Here is a 19760-nt window from a genome sequence, read left to right on the forward strand (position 1 = left end):
GAGAAAAAGCAGTCCGATATGCTCTGGATTGATATTGCGCTGTGCAGACTGGCAGGAATTGGCCGGGCTGAGGCTGGCTGATGTACGGGTTAACGGTGAGGACCGCTAGCAGTGGCTAACTGACTACTAGCTAGTTAGCTGGCTAGCTTCTGATGGGGGTTCCGGTTCGAAAGTAGCAGATCCATACCACATTGGGTGAGGCGGGTTGCAGGAGAGTATATTCAGTCCAAAGATGGAAAGTGAGATTAAAATATATATGATATATAAACGAAGAAAACTATATATACACGGGACAGGATGGGACAAGGCAAAACACAAGTCCGACTGCTACTCCATCTTGGACACCATCTGTAAAAACATTTAAATCCTCTTGGATTGACGAGCAATTGAAAAATGGTATGGTTGAGAGGGATGAGGCAAAAGGAATGGCAAATAAGTCTGGCTGCAAACGTACTGCAAATGACTGATGATTGGCTGAGAGAAATAAATGATAAAAAGATTGTGGGGGCTGTTTTGTTAGACTTCATTGCAGCTTTTCACATTATATGACATTCTGACATTAATTACATTAACATTCAGACATTAATTATACCCACTGATTCTTGAACAATATAACTTAGTTAAACTGTTGTCAGAAAACATAATATAATATAGTTTTACTCCATTGTTTGTAAAACTATCATTTTGATGTCATGTATGGTTAGTCCTTGCATTTATATCCCTGTCTATGAATATGGGAGTGGTTACATTTTGTCCAGCCCCTTAGCTGTTTACCGAAACAGTGACGGGGTCTCTGCTTTGTTACTGTTATTGACTGCAGATTGCTCCTTAGCTGTTTGATTTTCTCTTCAAATTGTAGGCTTACAGTATGTCATATTGTGGTATGAGCCATACTCAATAACAGGAGATCAGGCCTTGGTGTTGTTTATCTGGTGTTATCTGGGCCTCCTGAGTGGCGCAGACACTGCATCTCTGCGCAAGAGGTGTCATTGCAATTGAAAAATGGTATGGTTGAGAGGGATGAGGCAAAAGGAATGGCAAATAAGTCTGGCTGCAAACGTACTGCAAATGACTGATGATTGGCTGAGAGAAATAAATGATAAAAAGATTGTGGGGGCTGTTTTGTTAGACTTCATTGCAGCTTTTCACATTATATGACATTCTGACATTAGCACAGATCTGTCTTTTTAAACGACTAGCACAAAGCTCAGACACTCATGCATACCCCACAAGACATGCCACCAGAGGTCTCTTCACAGTCCAGAACAGACTATGGGAGGCACACAGTACTACATAGAGCCATGACTACATGGAGCTCTATTCCACATCAGGTAAGTGATGCACACAGTAGATTCAGATTTGAAAAACAAATACAAATACACCTTATGGAACACGGGGACTGTGAAGCATGATAACATATGCACTATTCATACACGTACACACGGATTTTGGGTTGTAGAGATGTGGTAATGGAGTATGGGCCTGGTGGCACACACTTAGTGTGTTGTGAATTCTAATGAATGTAATGAATATATTGTAATGCTTGTCAAATTGTATAACTGCCTTTGTTTTGTCGGCACCAGGAAGAGTAGCTGCTGCCTTGGCAGGAACTAATGTTGATCTATAATAAACCCCAGGAAGAGTAGCTGCTGCCTTGGCAGGAACTAATGGGGATCCATAATAAACCCCAGGAAGAGTAGCTGCTGCCTTGGCAGGAACTAATGGGGATCCACAATAAACCCCAGGAAGAGTAGCTGCTGCCTTGGCAGGAACTAATGGGGATCCACAATAAACCCCAGGAAGAGTAGCTGCTGCCTTGGCAGGAACTAATGGGGATCCACAATAAACCCCAGGAAGAGTAGCTGCTGCCTTGGCAGGAACTAATGGGGATCCACAATAAACCCCAGGAAGAGTAGCTGCTGCCTTGGCAGGAACTAATGGGGATCCACAATAAACCCCAGGAAGAGTAGCTGCTGCCTTGGCAGGAACTAATAGGGATCGCTAATAAATACAAATACAAAATATAATGAACTAGACCATTGTGTCAAAGAGGAACAATGTTTTGTTGATAAATATTTTAAAGTTCACTGCAGAGAAAATATCAGACTTGATTTGCAGATATGAAACTAGGATGTGAAAGAGGAACCAATCTTGATAAATGAGTTTCATGCATGTTTGGAACAGTACTTTGAGTATGATTCATAGGGGATTTCACAATGGTCCTGTAAACATGTATAATTAAGCCTACTATAAAAGACATGTGACAAGGTGAGATAACAACATGCAGTCTTATCAATCATTGCCCAATCCCAAAAAATATACTTTAACAATCATTGCCCAATCCCAAAAAATATACTGGATGTCTGCTGAAAATCAAATATAAAAAAGTTTAAGGGGATTTTGGACTTTTTAATTAATTATACCCACTGATTCTTGAACAATATAACTTAGTTAAACTGTTGTCAGAAAACATAATATAATATAGTTTTACTCCATTGTTTGTAAAACTATCATTTTGATGTCATGTATGGTTAGTCCTTGCATTTATATCCCTGTCTATGAATATGGGAGTGGTTACATTTTGTCCAGCCCCTTAGCTGTTTACCGAAACAGTGACGGGGTCTCTGCTTTGTTACTGTTATTGACTGCAGATTGCTCCTTAGCTGTTTGATTTTCTCTTCAAATTGTAGGCTTACAGTATGTCATATTGTGGTATGAGCCATACTCAATAACAGGAGATCAGGCCTTGGTGTTGTTTATCTGGTGTTATCTGGGCCTCCTGAGTGGCGCAGTGGTCTAAGACACTGCATCTCTGCACAAGAGGTGTCATTGCAGTACCTGGTTCAAATCCAGGCTGCATCATATCCAGATGTGATTGGGCGGCACACAATTGGCCTAGGTTTGGCTGGGGTAGACTGTCATTGTAAATAAGAATTTGTTCTTAACTGACTTGCCTAGTTAAATTAAGGTATAATTGTAAGGGTTTTTAGCAGTTACAGTATGTGTTGTTGCTATATGCATGATGTAGTATCCTTAAAGGCTTCTTAGAATTACGACTCATGAGACTTACGTACGGTTTAGTATTTAATTGTAACTTAGATTTACATTATCTGGCTTAAATTATGCACCTGGCTTAAACTACCTGAAGCTTTCTTAATCATAGTTAAATAGGCAGACATAGGAAATAGCTACGGATAGCGGGAAGCAAACCCCCGTCTTGAGTCAATACTGCCATCTATTGGTGAACATAAATATACCAGGTTACTACACATGAGTTAGTGAATTATAGTGTAGTCTGATCACTTTCAGTTTGATTTTGGATGCTAAACCAGCTGACTCTTTAATACTGTTGGTGCCCATATGAAACGGCTATTAATCTGATCACCATGATTGACCAAATAAGAGGATGTCTACATTTGGAAGCCGCTGTGTTGGCTCGTACAGTACATACCCAATCAGGACAACTATACCACCCTAAATGGCTGAATCAGGATATGACCCAAATACTGTCCAATAGATGGTAGCAAAACCCTGCAGAGGCCTACTGTCCATTTTCCTGACATATATCGAGTTTGCAATGGTCTTGTTTCACATTCTGAATGGAAGTTCTAAACTGTATTCATGCTTATCTTGAATGAATATATGAGAGACAGTGAATTCCAGTCGGATGTAAAATGTTATGGTTCATGCCATGACATATGGTGGCTCTTCAGGAGGGTGCTTCTTTGAATAATGATCAGTTAGAAATTAATTGTTGGACAGTTGTGTATATGCCGCTCTAGGTGAGACAAAAATATTGCCTCTCTCCTATCTCCACAAAGTACAATAGTAGCCTAGGCTATACAGTGTGAGGCCCACAATGTACTTTGATGAATGCCTATCCATGTGGTAGCTTACCTTCGTTAAACAGGCAGTTGAAATTGGCTTTATAGTCCTGATACCTGACAAAGATTTAAGACTAATAATTTTGGCTATTCAAGCTCTGAATATCAGCTACCATAGGCGGCATGTAACTCCTAACTTTACAGAAATATACTGAACAAAAATATAAACACAACATGCAACAATTTCATTGATTTTACTGAGTTACAGTTCATATAAGAAAATCTGTCAATTTAAAGGAACTCATTAGGCCCTAATCTATGGATTTCACATGACTTTTAATACAGGCCCTAATCTATGGATTTCACATGACTTTTAATACAGATTGGAATGTTGGTCACAGATACCTTAAAAAAAGGTAGGGGCGTGGATCAGAAAAGCAGTCCGTATCTGGTGTGGCCACCATTTGCCTCATGCAACGCTGCACATCTTCTTCACATAGAGTTGATCAGGCTGTTGTATTGTAGCCTGTGGAATGTTGTCCACACTCCTTTTCAATGACTTGAGTACATGCTTTTCCTCATCAATCTACACACAATACCCCATAATGACAAAGCAAAGACAGGTTTTTAGCAATGTGTAAATGTATAAATAAAAAAATACAGAAATATCACATTTACATGAGTATTCTGACCCTTTACTCAGTACTTTGTTGAAGCACCTTTGGCAGCAATTACAGCCTCAAGTCTTCTTTGGTATGGCACTACAAGCTTGGCACACCTGTATTTTGGGAGTTTCTCCAATTCTTCTCTGCAGATCCTCTAAACACGTTGAACCAGAGCATCCCAAACATGCTCAATGGGTGACATGTCTGGTGAGTATGCAGGCCATGGAAGAGCTGGGACATTTTCAGCTTCCAGGGATTATGTATAGACCATTGTGACATGAGGCCTTGCATTATCATGTTGAAACAGGAGGTGATGGCGGCATGTTGAAATGGCACGACAATGGGCCTCAGGATCTCGTCACGGTATCTCTGTGCATTCAAATTGCCATCGATAAAATGCAATTGTGTTTGTTGTCTGTAGCTTATGCCTGCCCATACCATAACCCCACCATCACCATGGGGCATTCTGTTCACAATGTTGACATCAGCAAACCACTCGCCCATATGACACCATAAACGTGGTCTGCAGTTGTGAGGCCGGTTGGTCGTACTGCCAATTCTCTAAAACAACATTTGAGGCAGCTTATGGTTGAGAAATTAACATTCAATTTTCTGGCCACAGCTCTGGTGGACATTCCTGCAGTCAGCATGCGAATTGCACGGTCCCTGAAAACTTGAGACATCTGTGGCATTGTGTTGTGTGACAAAACAGCACATTTAGAGTGGCCTTTTATTGTCCGCAGCACTGCGTAATGATCCAGCTGTTTAATCATCTTCTTGATATGCCACACCTACCAGGTGGATGGATTATCTTGGCAAAGGGGAAATGTTCACTAGCAGGGATGTAAACCAATTTGTGCACAAAATTTGAGAGAAATAAGCTTTTTGTGCACATGCAACATTCCTGGTATGTTTAATTTCAGCTCATTAAACATGTTTCCTTTACATTTTTGTTAAGTGTAAATAAAATCATTAAAAATACTTGACCAGAGAGCATGACTTAGCCACAGAAGATCATTAGCTTCTTTAAAAAATTGCTGTGAATTGTTTCAAATCACAAGCGAGTAGGCCTATTCTTATTGGGGAAGTCCGCAATTTGAGCAGCACACGTGGCAGTAGGCCTAGCTGATTGTTGAGTTGCTTTTCAGTGAAAAGGATCTAAAATATGTGTAAAGATAATGTGTCTTGAGTATAATTTGGAAAGTTGAGAAAGAAGAAGGGGAAAGGTGGGTGGCGAAGAAATAGGAACATCTCTCTGCAGAATCCACTCCGCTCTCCAGAATGCCTTCAGCTGACTCCTGACAATTATTGCTAATGAATTGTTGCATGGTGTGAATTGTTTGCTGTTTGATTTTTGTCAATTCCCCATTACTTAATGCTACAGTATACAATGACTTTCTAGAAAATTCTGTGCTTCCAACTTTGTGGTACAGTTTGAGGAAGGCCCTTTCCTGTTTCTGCATGACAATACCCCGTACACAAAAGAAGGCCTATATAGAAATGGTTTGTCGAGATTGGTGTGGAAGAACTTGACTGGCCTACATAGAGCCCTGACCTCAACCTCATCGAACACCTTTGGGATGAATTGGAATGCTGTTCTACTAACCAGGCTTAAACACCCAACATCAGTGCTCGACCTCACTAATGCTCTTGTGGCTGAATGGAAGCAAGTCCCAGCAGCAATGTGCCAACATCTAGTGCCAGAAGAGTGGAGGATGTTATATAATGTTATATAACATTATAACATGTTATATAATATAATGCCCATGATTTTTGTATGAGATGTTAGATGAGCAGGTGACAACATACTTTTGGTAATGTAGTGTATTTTTTTTTTACCAGTAATGACCAATACAAGTGCCAACCTTGAGCAGATCATGTAAGCTAATTTCGTATGCTTGTTGTTGTTGTTGTCACGTGGACACAGAACATTGCATTTCCTCTTCAGGATGTAGGATGGTGTCACTGATTTGAAGCTCCTGATCCCCTAAGAACATGCTCTGTAGAGTTAAGAATCTCCTGTCAAGCTAGGCCTATATCTTTCTCCCCGGTACAGCCAGTGGGAGGATCTTGCCATTGCGTTAGCTTTTTGGGGGAGAGGGTTCTAGGCTGACTCAACGCTACGAAAAATGCGCCATTTGGGTGTACCAAATGCATTTCTGTAGCCTACAACTTGCCAGAAAACGTTATTGTCACGCCCACGGTTTGTTCATTGATATTGTTATCTGGTTGCATAAAGGTTACACCCACATGAAAATCCCGCCGAAACGCTTTCATAACTTCACCAGATTGCACGCTGAGTCGCCCGTCACCAATCGACGGTTGTCCACCAAAGCCATTTGGCAACTCCTGTGTCTTCATAACCATTCGTTTATTTAAACTATCAACATATAAAACCCAGATAACTAAATTAGCCGATTTTCAAATCACAATTAAATATTTGTAACGAATAAGTGTAGCGCTTTCAGTCAATTTACGGAATTATATGCCAATACTTTTCATTTATTTAGTCGGCGGTGAGGTGAGAGAAAAGATGAAGTAAGGCCAATGATCAACGGCTTTGTCAGGGCCATGATGTTTAACATATTTTATAGAATATGAGATGATAATGATTTCGTTCCTCTCAATGATATTATGTCAACACCGCTGGCCATCAATAAAAGGTAAAACATTGTGAAGAGGTATGCTATATTGATGACATGTGTTCACACACATTAACCCTGAGAACCTGTTTTTGCTATTAGATAACAGCACCAACGGATGTTTCGCGTCACACCCTATTCCACTCAATGTTGTCAGCCATGATTAGGTTAAGCTCTGCAATCATCTACTCAATATCAGTGCTGCTAAATGATTGGCTGCTGGCATGCTCCACGTGTACATTTGTTTACGCAATATTCTCTGTCCAAAAGGTGGTCTTTAGGCTTGTTGCGCGTAACATTAGCATAGCCTATGCATAACACGCATCTTGGAAGTGCGTAATGGTGTGCGTAAAGCTACACATTGCATCTTCTCCAAGCACTCCAGGGGAGCGTAAATAAAAATGACCCGCAACTAATTTGAATACATTGAACTGGTTTCAATGCAGCACACAAGCCATTTCAGTCACAACCTTTGCAAATGTTTCTAACGTTTGAATAGGCCATGCCTGCATCGCGCGCAAAAAAATGATTTAACATTATGCCAATATATGAAAGGCGCGAAATATTTTGGGTTAATTTTGACTACTGAAGTATTCCAAAACGGTATAAAACATTGCTTTCTTTGTGTGTTGTTACAAAACCTAAAGTAATTTCAGTGTTTTCAGTAGCCTAGTTTTTAATAGGCCTACTGCAAATACCTACAGCCTAATTAATTATAATATCCTATAGGTCTACGATGCCTAGTTAATTATTGGTAATTATGATTGATAATGTGTTATTTTAGTTACAATAATACAACTATGATTGAATGGTAACACCCGCCTAACTCTTCACTCTCTTCACACGTTGCAGCTCGTACGTAAATATGAACTAGGCCGAGTAGTAGTTGAACTGTTTTATCAGGTAGGACGACTATTCCGTGCAATTAAACACTTTAAAACACAGTAAACATATGTTCATATTAATTATCTGACATAGTTGAACAACTGTTGTAGACTATTTTGGTTTAGATGGTACTATTCAATTTCGCAATTGAGTAATGCAATGGAATCCAGGCTCCCAACCTGTAATCATTCATGTACTATTTATAGTGGGCCTATATAGGTTAAATTCAATGATTCCACAATAAAACATTCAACCATTTAAATTAAATACATTTATTGTTTTTTTAAACAATAATATCCATGAGCCTCCCCTATCTCCACATTCATGAAAAGCTAGCGCAAGATAGGTAACAGTGTCAGCACTCTTATTAAAGTCCCTGAGATGGATTCTTCGGATGTACAAATGCGTTTGAGGCCTCTTAAACTGTGCAGGGAAAATAAATTCCACGGTCTTCCACGAGTAACTGATCGAGTAGGTCTACCTTAGGCCTATTTCTTCTTAGGAGCAGCTTTAGCCCGGGTGGATTTGGTGACTCTGCGCTTGGTCTTCCTGGGGCTCTTGGGCTTTTTTGCTGCTGCAGGTCTTTTGGCCTTCTTGGGACTCTTCCTCTTGGTTTTCTTTGGGGACTTCTTGGCGCCCGTTGCCTTCTTGGGTGACGCTCTCCTGACCTTCTTGGCCCCCACCTTCTTGGCTTGATTCTTGGTAGGTTTTTTCTTTTTAGCGACGGCTTTGTTTTTGTTAATTTTGAAAGAGCCGGATGTGCCCTTAGGCTGCAGAAGATATCCTTTGGCCACCAAACGCCGGACAGCCAGTTTGAGTCGGGCGTTGTTCTTCACAACATCATAGCCGCTGGCTGCCAGAGACTTTTTGAGAGCCGCAAGAGACACACCACTTCGGTCATTGGATGCTGACACAACCTTCAGGATGCGGTCAGATACGGTGGGTCCAGTCTTCTTGGGCTTGGATCTCTTTTTAGGAGTCGTGGCTGGTGTCGCCAGGGGAATTGCAATCACCCCAGACATGTTCCCTGTTATGGAGATGTAATTGGCTGAAGATGCTTGAGAGATGAATGCCTTGGAATGAGTGGAGTGAATGGTGACATGCCCATTTATGTAGATGTGATGAGAACCGTGTAGATTCAATCATTGTCACTAGGCGCCCTTTCTCCTGTCAACACCTGACTTGTGTTTTCTTCCTCATACGAAATGTGTATATTTTATTCGTAAAATCCACTAGATCTGTATAATCATCATATCATAAGAATCAGCACAAACTGTACTTTTTATTTTTACCCTAGTACCACCATTATTCAAAAGCCTTGCCAGGTAAATTCTTAAATTGTTCATGGGCAGTAATTGAACACCATTTCAACGGTGACCTTTTCGACATATTGACTAAGTTATGTAATACAAACGTTTGCGTATGTGCTTCAGTAATTCCATACTCTTATACAGACATATTCCTAGTACATTTTCAACAAAAAAAATACTCGATTGATACTGCACTGAATAATTAATAACATTTTTAGATGACCATAAAAGCACACCGAATGTCTAACCTGAGACGAGAAGCTTCATCTAAATATAATATTTTTCTAAAATAATAAACATGATATGTCTATGTGAGTTTTTGACGAGTGAAAATATTTTTGTTATTGTTTGTGCATTAAAGTATAATTTCACTGATATGTTATTTTTGTACTTTTTTGGGCCTACTATAGCAGGTAGTGTGACTAATTCTGGAAGGCTTATTTGCGCTCAATGGAACCACGCCAAATAATGAGTTAACAGTATTGCATGGGTGGTGATAGAAAAAAAACATGAAAGTTTCACATTCAGCTTGTCACATGCAGGCTTTTCCTTTGAAATCGCGGGTCTTTTTCGCGCTGTTTTAAGCTCAACTAAACACTGGAAATACAACCATCAAAACCCCAAGTATAGGCCTGTATTATTTTCAGTTCAATAATTGTTTATGTTGCTTAATTTTCGTTTCACAATATAGCTTAGGCCTATTATTATTGGTGGGAAAGTTTGTCATGTAATTTAATAATGCAGCTTATTGTTTATAATATATATATATATATATATATATATATTTGGTCCTTTGCCCTAGCCTACAGGGCATCGAATTACAACCGGACAGAATTAGAATGAATCAATCATGGTCTAGCTCTTGATTCTTAGGATACACAGAATACCATTTGATCCAGTAGGCCTGATAAATTAGGCCTATTTACGATCTTGAGTGTCACTGACTCCTACCTAAATTGACTGTGATCGAAATCTTGAGCTATTAACCGATAGGGTTCATGGAAGGATGCATGCATATCGACGTTTTATGAAGCAAGCGATAGAACCCTTTTTTGGTTCGATCCAGAACCTTTTTGATATAAGAGTTTACACCCAGTCATATACATGCGTAATGTTGTGTGGAGGCGCCAAAGGACCACTAAAGAAAATGATTGGACATGCATGATTTACGCGCAGATTGATGGCCTGTTTAGATTGCACAAGATAGGGAAGGGTAACTAGGCCAAGGTTTCTTTTTTTAATCATTATAATAATATAACAGAATCTAATTTATATAGGCACATAGGGTTTATGACTAATGGGAAAAAAGTTACATGTTTCAAACACAGCACAGATCTCAACACGTGAGTGCTTCCTCACTCTGTTGTGACGCAGGTCTGACAGCTCAGACTGGGGACGGATCGACTGGATAAACGGGTGATTGTTCCTCTCTAGACCCTATGGAGCAATACAATCGCAAAGGGTAGGCATTTAGAACCCCCCCCCCCCCCCCCCCCCCCCAAACCGCCAGGCCATGCGCTTCATAAGCATGTGATGTGTCAGCACGCCAGTCATGCAGCTCAAAGCAAAGCCGTCATGAACTCCTTATAATAAGAACAGAGAGCGACACGATCCTATTTGATCATCAGCTGAAAGGCTCCCTACCACCATATCAACATGGATTGCGGGATTATTACATCGAAAACAGTCCTTTTGCTTCTGAATGTAATATTTTGGGTAAGTGCTTGGTCTGTGTTTATCGTTTTACTTCTTTCCACTGCTCTAATTTTGAATGTATTCATGACGTCTTGCATTGGAAACCGTTTACTGTTTAAGAACAAAACGTTCTCAACCAACCAGCACCCACACCATATTTGTAGCTTAATCCAGGGACAGACTTGCATAGGGCAATTCTGGAAAATGCCAGATGGGCTGGTACATCTTTAGCCAAGGTGCCTGTCTAAATCTTTTTTTTTTAATGCAGAATGAAGAATGACCATTATTTGGTGGTGTGGAGATTTGAGGGGAAAAAATGGGCCAAGGAAATGGGGGCCTAAGGAAATAAAGTGAGTCTGTACTTTAGAAATGACCTGGTCCCAGTCTGTCCCCTGCTAAAACCATTATGCACTAATTCTTTTTTTGAGTGAACACTTCTACATGGCAGGTTTTTTCCACTACATGATGATTCAGAAAGATAATGTTACTAAAAACCAGGGGGGGGGGGGTTCTCAGGGGACTTCCTTTGTGACCATTCATTTCTGGCTTCATATAGTAGCCTTAACAAGTTCCCCAGACCATGTTGAGCAACTCATTCTGTATGCTTCTCCGTTATGACAGCAGCCGTTTTCTCTCTGTCTGGCTGTCTTCTGGTAGATGTTAGGTTGCAGCAGTGCATAGCTTCCTAGGTGGTGAACTTTGAACTAATTCAATAAGGAGTAAGAATCCTGTGTGTATTCACCAGGGGAAGTAAACACAGGTCTGCTTGTGTATCAGTGGTCAAAAGCCACACATACTTTGTAGTTCCCCTTGAACTATCTCTTGCTCAAATTCTCTCTCTCTCTCTCTCTCTCTCTCTCTCTCTCTCTCTCTCTCTCTCTCTCTCTCTCTCTCTCTCTCTCTCTCTCTCTCTCTCTCTCTCTCTCTCTTTCTCTCTCTGTGTGTCTCTGTAGTTGGTGCAGTAGCTGTGTGATTGGTTGAGACTGAAGACGTAGACTTCTGAGATCAGGCTGTTTGTTATAATGTATCAGAGTTCGTCTGCATCCAAAAGAAAAGACAACATTATTTGTAGAGCAGAACTATATTCTGCCATTAGTCGCCTCTCTCTTAGAGCGTTCCCATATCATTTTTGTTGTTGTTGTCATACAATAGTGAATATTATAGCCTCTTCTTATATGTAAACAGATGAACTAATTTGACATTGATAACCAAAGGAAAATACATAGAGCACAAGTACTGTATGTTTTGCCAGTACTCGCCTCTCTCGCTCTCTCTCTCAAAAATATAGACACATGATACAAAGGACAAGGATCAACGAGGAACTCGCCATCGTTCACACACACATTGCATTAGCTAGTAAACAACCACATGTTGAATTCCAAATGTTAGTCTTAAAAAGCACAATTACAATTTAATCTTGACAATAGCATCCACGTATGAGTTGGCACTAAATGTACACCATTTTTCATGAACAGCGTGTGTCATAACTTTTCTGCATATGACAGAAAAAGCGTGCCTAGCTACCTTTCTTAATGCATAAAACTGATTTGAGCACAAGCATGCAGGGCCAAAACATAAGTATGCCCCTATTCCCCATAATGCAGGGATGCAAAATAATAACTGAAACATGCTATATAAAGATATGAACCTGGTGAAATTCAAAGTATTTTAACAACTATTACACCTGAATGGAAGTAAAATATGTAGCCCTAAAGCTGAGTCTTTAGGGGGATGAGGAGGGAGGTTTGCTGTGGGCCGTTAGCTTGTCATTGAACAAGTCTTGCACATAGTATTGGACTAGTTTTGTATTTTCTGTTGAGTTCACCTTTCCTTTAGAACGCATCTGTGATCTGAGTCTGGAGGGAAACAGCCTACCCTAAACGTGATATTTTGTCCTAACATAATGAAGTTTTCACAAATACACATGCACTTTAAAGCAGCAAAACTGTGAACATGTCTTTCACTCGGTCAATACAGGAGATAATGTGGTCGATTGACAACAACATAATAACCAGCGAAAAATGTCAATCTTACAGTCCATTTCCTTCTCCTCTTTCCCGCTTTAGTAATCACCACAACACATTTCATTTTTGCACTCTCATATCTGAGGCACAAGATCCAAGTTCCAGGAAGGATTAGGAGGTGGTGGGTGTGTGTGTGTATTCCACTCGGGTGGCGGTGGTGGCGGGGGTGGTGGTGGTGGTGGTGGTGGGGGTGGTGGTGGGGGTGGTGGTGGGTCTTGTGACTGAGGCCTGATTGTGAGAATGTGGTCATGTGCTCTGGAGCCTTGATTCTAAAGGACTATTAGGCAATGAGCAACACACCATCTGATCCATGCATATGATTAGCACACATGTGTTTGTATCATCATGACATAAAAGCATGACCAACTTTAAAGGGATGGTTCACCAAAATTACAAATGGGTTTTCTTATTCTAATATCGTGGGTATCCACTTGCATTGGGTTTGTTCAATAAATACTAAAAAGTTCACATTTGGAACAGTGGCCAGGTAAACAAAACCAAAGCATTGCTGTCTTACCTTGTCCATAGACTGCTTACAGAAGGTAGATTACTTCTATTTAACTGGGGAATTGATTGTATGAGCTGCAATTCACAGGACAATGTTGTATGTGTATGAGTTTGCCTAACCCTAGATGCATCCATATTCTCTACCCTTCTCCTGTAGTGTTCACTTGCACACATTCTCATATGGGTTTAACAATGGTGTAAACTCCAGCCAATGTTTACACCAATCATATGCTTTTAAATCCATGACAGGGAGTATGCACGTGGACACTTTGGGAGAAGGGTGGAGAATAGGCAACACAGCCTTGATTAGCGGTGGAGAATAGGCAACACGGCCTTGATTAGCGGTGGAGAATAGGCGACACAGCCTTTATTAGCGGTGGAGAATAGGTAACACGGCCTTGATTAGGGGTGGAGAATAGGCAACATGGCCTTGATTAGCGGTGGAGAATAGGCAACACGGCCTTGATTAGTGGTGGAGAATAGGTAACACGGCCTTGATTAGGGGTGGAGAATAGGCAACATGGCCTTGATTAGCGGTGGAGAATAGGCAACACGGCCTTGATTAGGGGTGGAGAATAGGTAACACTGCCTTGATTAGCGGTGGAGAATAGGCGACACGGCCTTGATTAGCGGTGGAGAATAGGCAACACGGCCTTGATTAGCGGTGGAGAATAGGCAACACGGCCTTGATTAGGGGTGGAGAATAGGCAACACGGCCTTGATTAGCGGTGGAGAATAGGCAACACGGCCTTGATTAGGGGTGGAGAATAGGCAACACGGCCTTGATTAGCGGTGGAGAATAGGCAACACAGCCTTGATTAGTGGTGGAGAATAGGCAACACGGCCTTGATTAGTGGTGGAGAATAGGCGACACGGCCTTGATTAGTGGTGGAGAATAGGTAACACGGCCTTGATTAGGGGTGGAGAATAGGCAACACGGCCTTGATTAGGGGTGGAGAATAGGCAACACGGCCTTGATTAGAGGTGGAGAATAGGCAACACGGCCTTGATTAGGGGTGGAGAATAGGCAACACGGCCTTGATTAGCGGTGGAGAATAGGCAACACAGCCTTGATTAGGGGTGGAGAATAGGCAACACGGCCTTGATTAGCGGTGGAGAATAGGCAACACAGCCTTGATTAGGGGTGGAGAATAGGTAACACAGCCTTGATTAGGGGTGGAGAATAGGCAACACAGCCTTGATTAGTGGTGGAGAATAGGTAACACAGCCTTGATTAGGGGTGGAGAATAGGCAACACGGCCTTGATTAGGGGTGGAGAATAGGTAACACAGCCTTGATTAGGGGTGGAGAATAGGTAACACAGCCTTGATTAGTGGTAGAGAATAGGTAACACAGCCTTGATTAGGGGTGGAGAATAGGTAACACAGCCTTGATTAGGGGTGGAGAATAGGTAACACAGCCTTGATTAGAGGTGGAGAATAGGTAACACAGCCTTGATTAGTGGTAGAGAATAGGTAACACAGCCTTGATTAGGGGTGGAGAATAGGTAACACAGCCTTGATTAGGGGTGTAGAATAGGCAACACGGCCTTGATTAGTGGTAGAGAATAGGTAACACAGCCTTGATTAGGGGTGGAGAATAGGTAACACAGCCTTGATTAGGGGTGGAGAATAGGTAACACAGCCTTGATTAGAGGTGGAGAATAGGTAACACAGCCTTGATTAGTGGTAGAGAATAGGTAACACAGCCTTGATTAGGGGTGGAGAATAGGTAACACAGCCTTGATTAGGGGTGTAGAATAGGCAACACGGCCTTGATTAGTGGTGGAGAATAGGTAACACAGCCTTGATTAGTGGTAGAGAATAGGCAACATGGCCTTGATTAGCGGTGGAGAATAGGCAACACAGCCTTGATTAGCTGTATAAAGTGCTCATGTTGTTGTTTTGTTCTTCTCTCTAGGCTGCGGGTGGCGCTCTTGCCTACGTAGGCTCTTACGTGATCAAGAGCTACAACAACTTTGACAACTTCCTGGAGGATAAGTACACACTCATCCCTGCAGCCATCATCATCACTGTGGGAGTGGTGATGTTCATCATCGGGACTGTGGGCTGCTGCGCCACCCTGAGAGAGTCCAAAGTGGGCCTGAGCTTTGTGAGTATGAGCCTCCGACGCAACAAGTGGTTTACTCTAGGTATAGATCTAGGATCAGAATCACGTCCACAAATCTGAACGTTAACAATTAGTGGGAGAAATTTCCAAACTGAACCAAGTTCAGCGTCCAGGGGAAATGTCACCTGACACCTGCCTCAGACATTGTGGTGTTGGTTCCTGGTGGGTGATGGTGAAAGGAGCCATCCGTCCATCCAGGTCTTTCATAAACACACTTTGTGTCCCAAATGGCACCCTATTCCCCTATATAGTGCACTACTTTTGACCAGGGTTCATAGGTCTCATGTCAAAAGTAGTGCACTCATTACATAGGGTAGGGTGCCATTTGGGACACACAGTAGGCACTGAGGATCTCTGTGTTTGATAAGTCCTGCTGCACCACTTGTTCACGGCCTCCTTGCTGATAGCCGTCTGGTCTGCCCATCTCTTTTCAGTTCCTGATGATCCTCCTGGCCATGTTTGCAGCAGAGGTCGCTGCCCTAGTGTTTGCGTTCATTTACCAAGGCAGGGTGAGTGAACGTCACATTTGGACACATTTTCACCACATGTATTTCATGTATTATATGCTACAATCATATAATATTATTTAATGCTTGCAGGTACAGTACTTAAATAGATGCATTTTGTTTTGTATATCTTTACAGATAAAAGGTGATTTGGAGCGGTCAATGAGCGATGTGTTCCAGAAGTATAATGGGGAGAACTCTGAAACCCGGGCTGTGGATTATCTGCAGTCTCAGGTCAGTGCCACTTCCTCTATTGACAAGTTTGAATTCCCCTGATAACCAGTATGATGCCAAGCAGGTCCTTACTAGGTTTGAAAACCGAGCGACTCACTGTGCGATTACTTCCTGTGTATACAGGCACATCAAAGTGTACAAATTTCCCACTCTCCCATTGATGGTCTTTGTCGTAGGTGTTAGAGGAAGTTATCACTTGTTGAGTCTCTCTGTTTCAAACTTATCTGGTGCTAACACGCACTGGCACACACAGCGATGTGATGATACTGGAAATTAGGCTTTTGTCAGCTAGGAGCTGTGAACAAGTGTTCTTCCTCTCTCTGTATTCAGTTGCAGTGCTGTGGAGTGCAGACCTACATGAACTGGACCACCACGCCCTGGTTCAACAGCAGTAACAACACTGTGCCCATCTCCTGTTGTAAACGGAACAACACCGAGTGCACGGCCAAACTGGACCAGCCAGACCTGCTCAATACTCAGGTATAGACCAATTCAGTCAATTTCTAACTTCTAGTTTCTGTATTTGATACAATGATTTAAAGTGTAATGACATTACTCTCTAACCAGTATATGTGTGTGTGTGCGTGTGCGTGTGTGTGCGTGTGCGTGTGCGTGTGCGTGTGCGTGTGCGTGTGCGTGTGCGTGTGTGTGTGTGTGTGTGTGTGTGTGTGTGTGTGTGTGTGTGTGTGTGTGTGTTGCTCCAGGGTTGTGAGGTTAAGCTGGAACAGCTCCTTCAGGATGTGATGAGCTATGCCATGCTGGTCATCCTTGGCTTTGCCATCATCAAGGTACTGTACCTGACTGACCTCTGACTTTTAACATTTGATTTATCATGTTCATTTCCATTATTAGACTTTGCGCCGGTGTTTGGCCTAAAGATGAAGGCTTTCGTGTTTCTACATCTGAGGCCGGGCACCCAAAAAGTTTTTTTTTAAAGTCTAAAAGTGTTAGCCCGTGGACCTACCCTGAAAGGTACCAGCCAATTTACTCTGTACTGAATTTCACTGAATATCTTTGTCCTTTTCTTTCAGTTTTTCGGGATGCTCAGTGTGTGTGTGATCACCTGTAAAAGTGGCAGGCGAACTGGCTACCAGACCCTGTATGTCTGATATGACCTGCTGTCTTGAAGGATGCTTTAGAGGCTTGTCTTACAGCAGCTCCTGACCCTTGACCCCTGACACCTCTCCCCGCTCCTCTCCAGCAGTGTGAGGTCATAAAGCCAAAGGACTTGTGTTCCCCACACTAATATTTTAGCATCCTTTCAGGAACATTGTCTTACTTTTTTCCCTCAGCTTTCCCGGGCAGTTGTCAGGCCCACCAAACTAGGCAAACCACTGCCAACATTGGAAGCAATGGAAAACCACGAGATGCCATTTTTTAAAAGATAGTTGCAAATTACCACTCAAACTTTTAAACAAAGGAAGTTAGTTTAAGATTAACGGTGTTTTAATTTGCTGCTGTACATACTGAAATAAAGAAAGGATATGCACAGTGATATATCAGTATATGGAATACGTTCCATTTAAAGGGGAAATCTGGGGTGACCTGGGATTCAACAACAGCAAAGAGGTCACCCCTGACAGTTTTTTGATAAACAACTGAGGGATGGGCCTGGAGAAATGTAACCACTCTCAAACCTGCATGCATGGACTGACCATCAATGATATCAAATTGATAGTTTTAACCATGTTTTGAAGCTATACAGTGATTGTTTACAATTACTTTGTTTATAAACAATGGTGTAAAACATGCTTTTATTTGGGGTTCTGATAGGATAAGACAGTTGAACTAAGCTATATCAATGGCTATATATCATTCCTTTAAAAGTCCAAAAATGCATCTTCCAATCCCATATTTCCCCTTTAAGGATTGAAATGTTGTGTTGATTCTGCCAAGTAGTTTTTCAGGTTCCAACGCATCAGGTAGTGGGCATTTGTCTAAGATATACAGTATTACATTAGAAAAGAACTGTCAACATTCTTTTAGAAATTAATGCTTATTGTACTTGAAAGAGATATTGATTTCAATGTCCATGAACACCACTAATTTCTGCACCATTGTAGAGTATTGTGCAATTAAATGTAATCATATCTGGTAGAGTGGACGGCATACAGTTGGACTTGCTTGTGTATATTTGATCTAATGTATTAAAAGCTAACTGCAAAGACATTTACATTTTATGCGTTTACTGATTTGACATAAAACACATTTCTACCTTTTGATTTAAAAAAGAACATCTATTTTCTATCAATTATATACACAAATACGTGTTCATGACCTTTCCCAGAAAACTAGTGAGGCAAAATGCAAATTCTGAAAACGTTGTAGGCGCTGAGCGTAGTGGTTCTCTCTTGGTTAGTTGATAAAGACACGTCTATATGCTCAAGATAGACATGAATTCCCAATGCACTTCTACATCCAGTATAAACACAGATAGTGCACCAGGCATCGTTCTCTATTGATTTTCATCTTTATTTAACCACGGAAGTACCTTGCGGTTAGAGAAGTCTTGGCATGTACATGTGCAGGGAAAATGAACCCTTTTTCAAAATCAAATTGTTTTTTTTTTTTTTTTTTTTTTTTTTTTTTTTTTTTTTAATTTTATCCCCTTTTCTCCCCAATTTTCCGTGGTATCCAATCGCTAGTAATTACTATCTTGTCTCATCGCTACAACTCCCGTACGGGCTCGGGAGAGGCGAAGGTCGAAAGTCATGCGTCCTCCGAAGCACAACCCAACCTAGCCGCACTGCTTCTTAACACAGCGCGCCTCCAACCCGGAAGCCAGCCGCACCAATGTGTCGGAGGAAACACCGTGCACCCGCCCCCTCGGCTAGCGCGCACTGCGCCCGGCCCGCCACAGGAGTCGCTGGAGCGCGATGAGACAAGGATATCCCTACCGGCCAAACCCTCCCTAACCCGGACGACGCTAAGCCAATTGTGCGTCGCCCCACGGACCTCCCGGTCGCGGCCGGCTGCGACAGAGCCTGGGCGCGAACCCAGACTCTGGTGGCGCAGCATAGCACTGCGATGCAGTGCTCTAGACCACTGCGCCACCCGGGAGGCCCTTCAAAATCAAATTAATAATTTCCAGCACCACCACAATGTCAACATATGTGAGAACAGCAGGTTTCTGTTTTGTAGTCAACAAGATAGAGGAAGATACGTGATTCCAATGACGTCATAGGGAGACGCTGATGACATCATCTAGTGGGCTTCATGTGATTTTAAGGTAAGTAAGTCACAAAACACTCCATTTAGAGCCAACCATAAATGTGTTCTGATGAACAGTTTTAATTGGGAAGGAAACATGTATCACCCCCAATATTAGAATATCATGT

The 19760-nt window shown here is 41.8% G+C and overlaps 2 protein-coding genes across 2 annotated transcripts; one reads left to right on the plus strand and one right to left on the minus strand.

Moving 5' to 3' along the window:
- Positions 1 to 8272: 8272 nt before the first annotated feature.
- On the minus strand, positions 8273 to 9636 carry LOC139577246 (histone H1). Its single transcript, XM_071404222.1, has one exon. It carries the CDS (start codon positions 9036 to 9038, stop codon positions 8505 to 8507), a length of 534 nt encoding a protein of 177 aa, XP_071260323.1. The 5' UTR covers positions 9039 to 9636; the 3' UTR covers positions 8273 to 8504.
- Positions 9637 to 10873: 1237 nt separating this feature from the next.
- Positions 10874 to 19487, plus strand: tspan36 (tetraspanin 36). Its single transcript, XM_071404224.1, has 7 exons — positions 10874 to 11042; positions 15473 to 15664; positions 16117 to 16191; positions 16327 to 16422; positions 16753 to 16902; positions 17127 to 17210; positions 17454 to 19487. The coding sequence occupies exons 1-7, from the start codon at positions 10983 to 10985 to the stop codon at positions 17529 to 17531; spliced, it is 735 nt and encodes a 244-aa protein (XP_071260325.1). The 5' UTR covers positions 10874 to 10982; the 3' UTR covers positions 17532 to 19487.
- The last annotated feature ends 273 nt before the right edge of the window (positions 19488 to 19760 follow it).

This window comes from Salvelinus alpinus, chromosome 5 (genome assembly GCF_045679555.1).
Source record: "Salvelinus alpinus chromosome 5, SLU_Salpinus.1, whole genome shotgun sequence".
Taxonomy (NCBI): domain Eukaryota; kingdom Metazoa; phylum Chordata; class Actinopteri; order Salmoniformes; family Salmonidae; genus Salvelinus; species Salvelinus alpinus.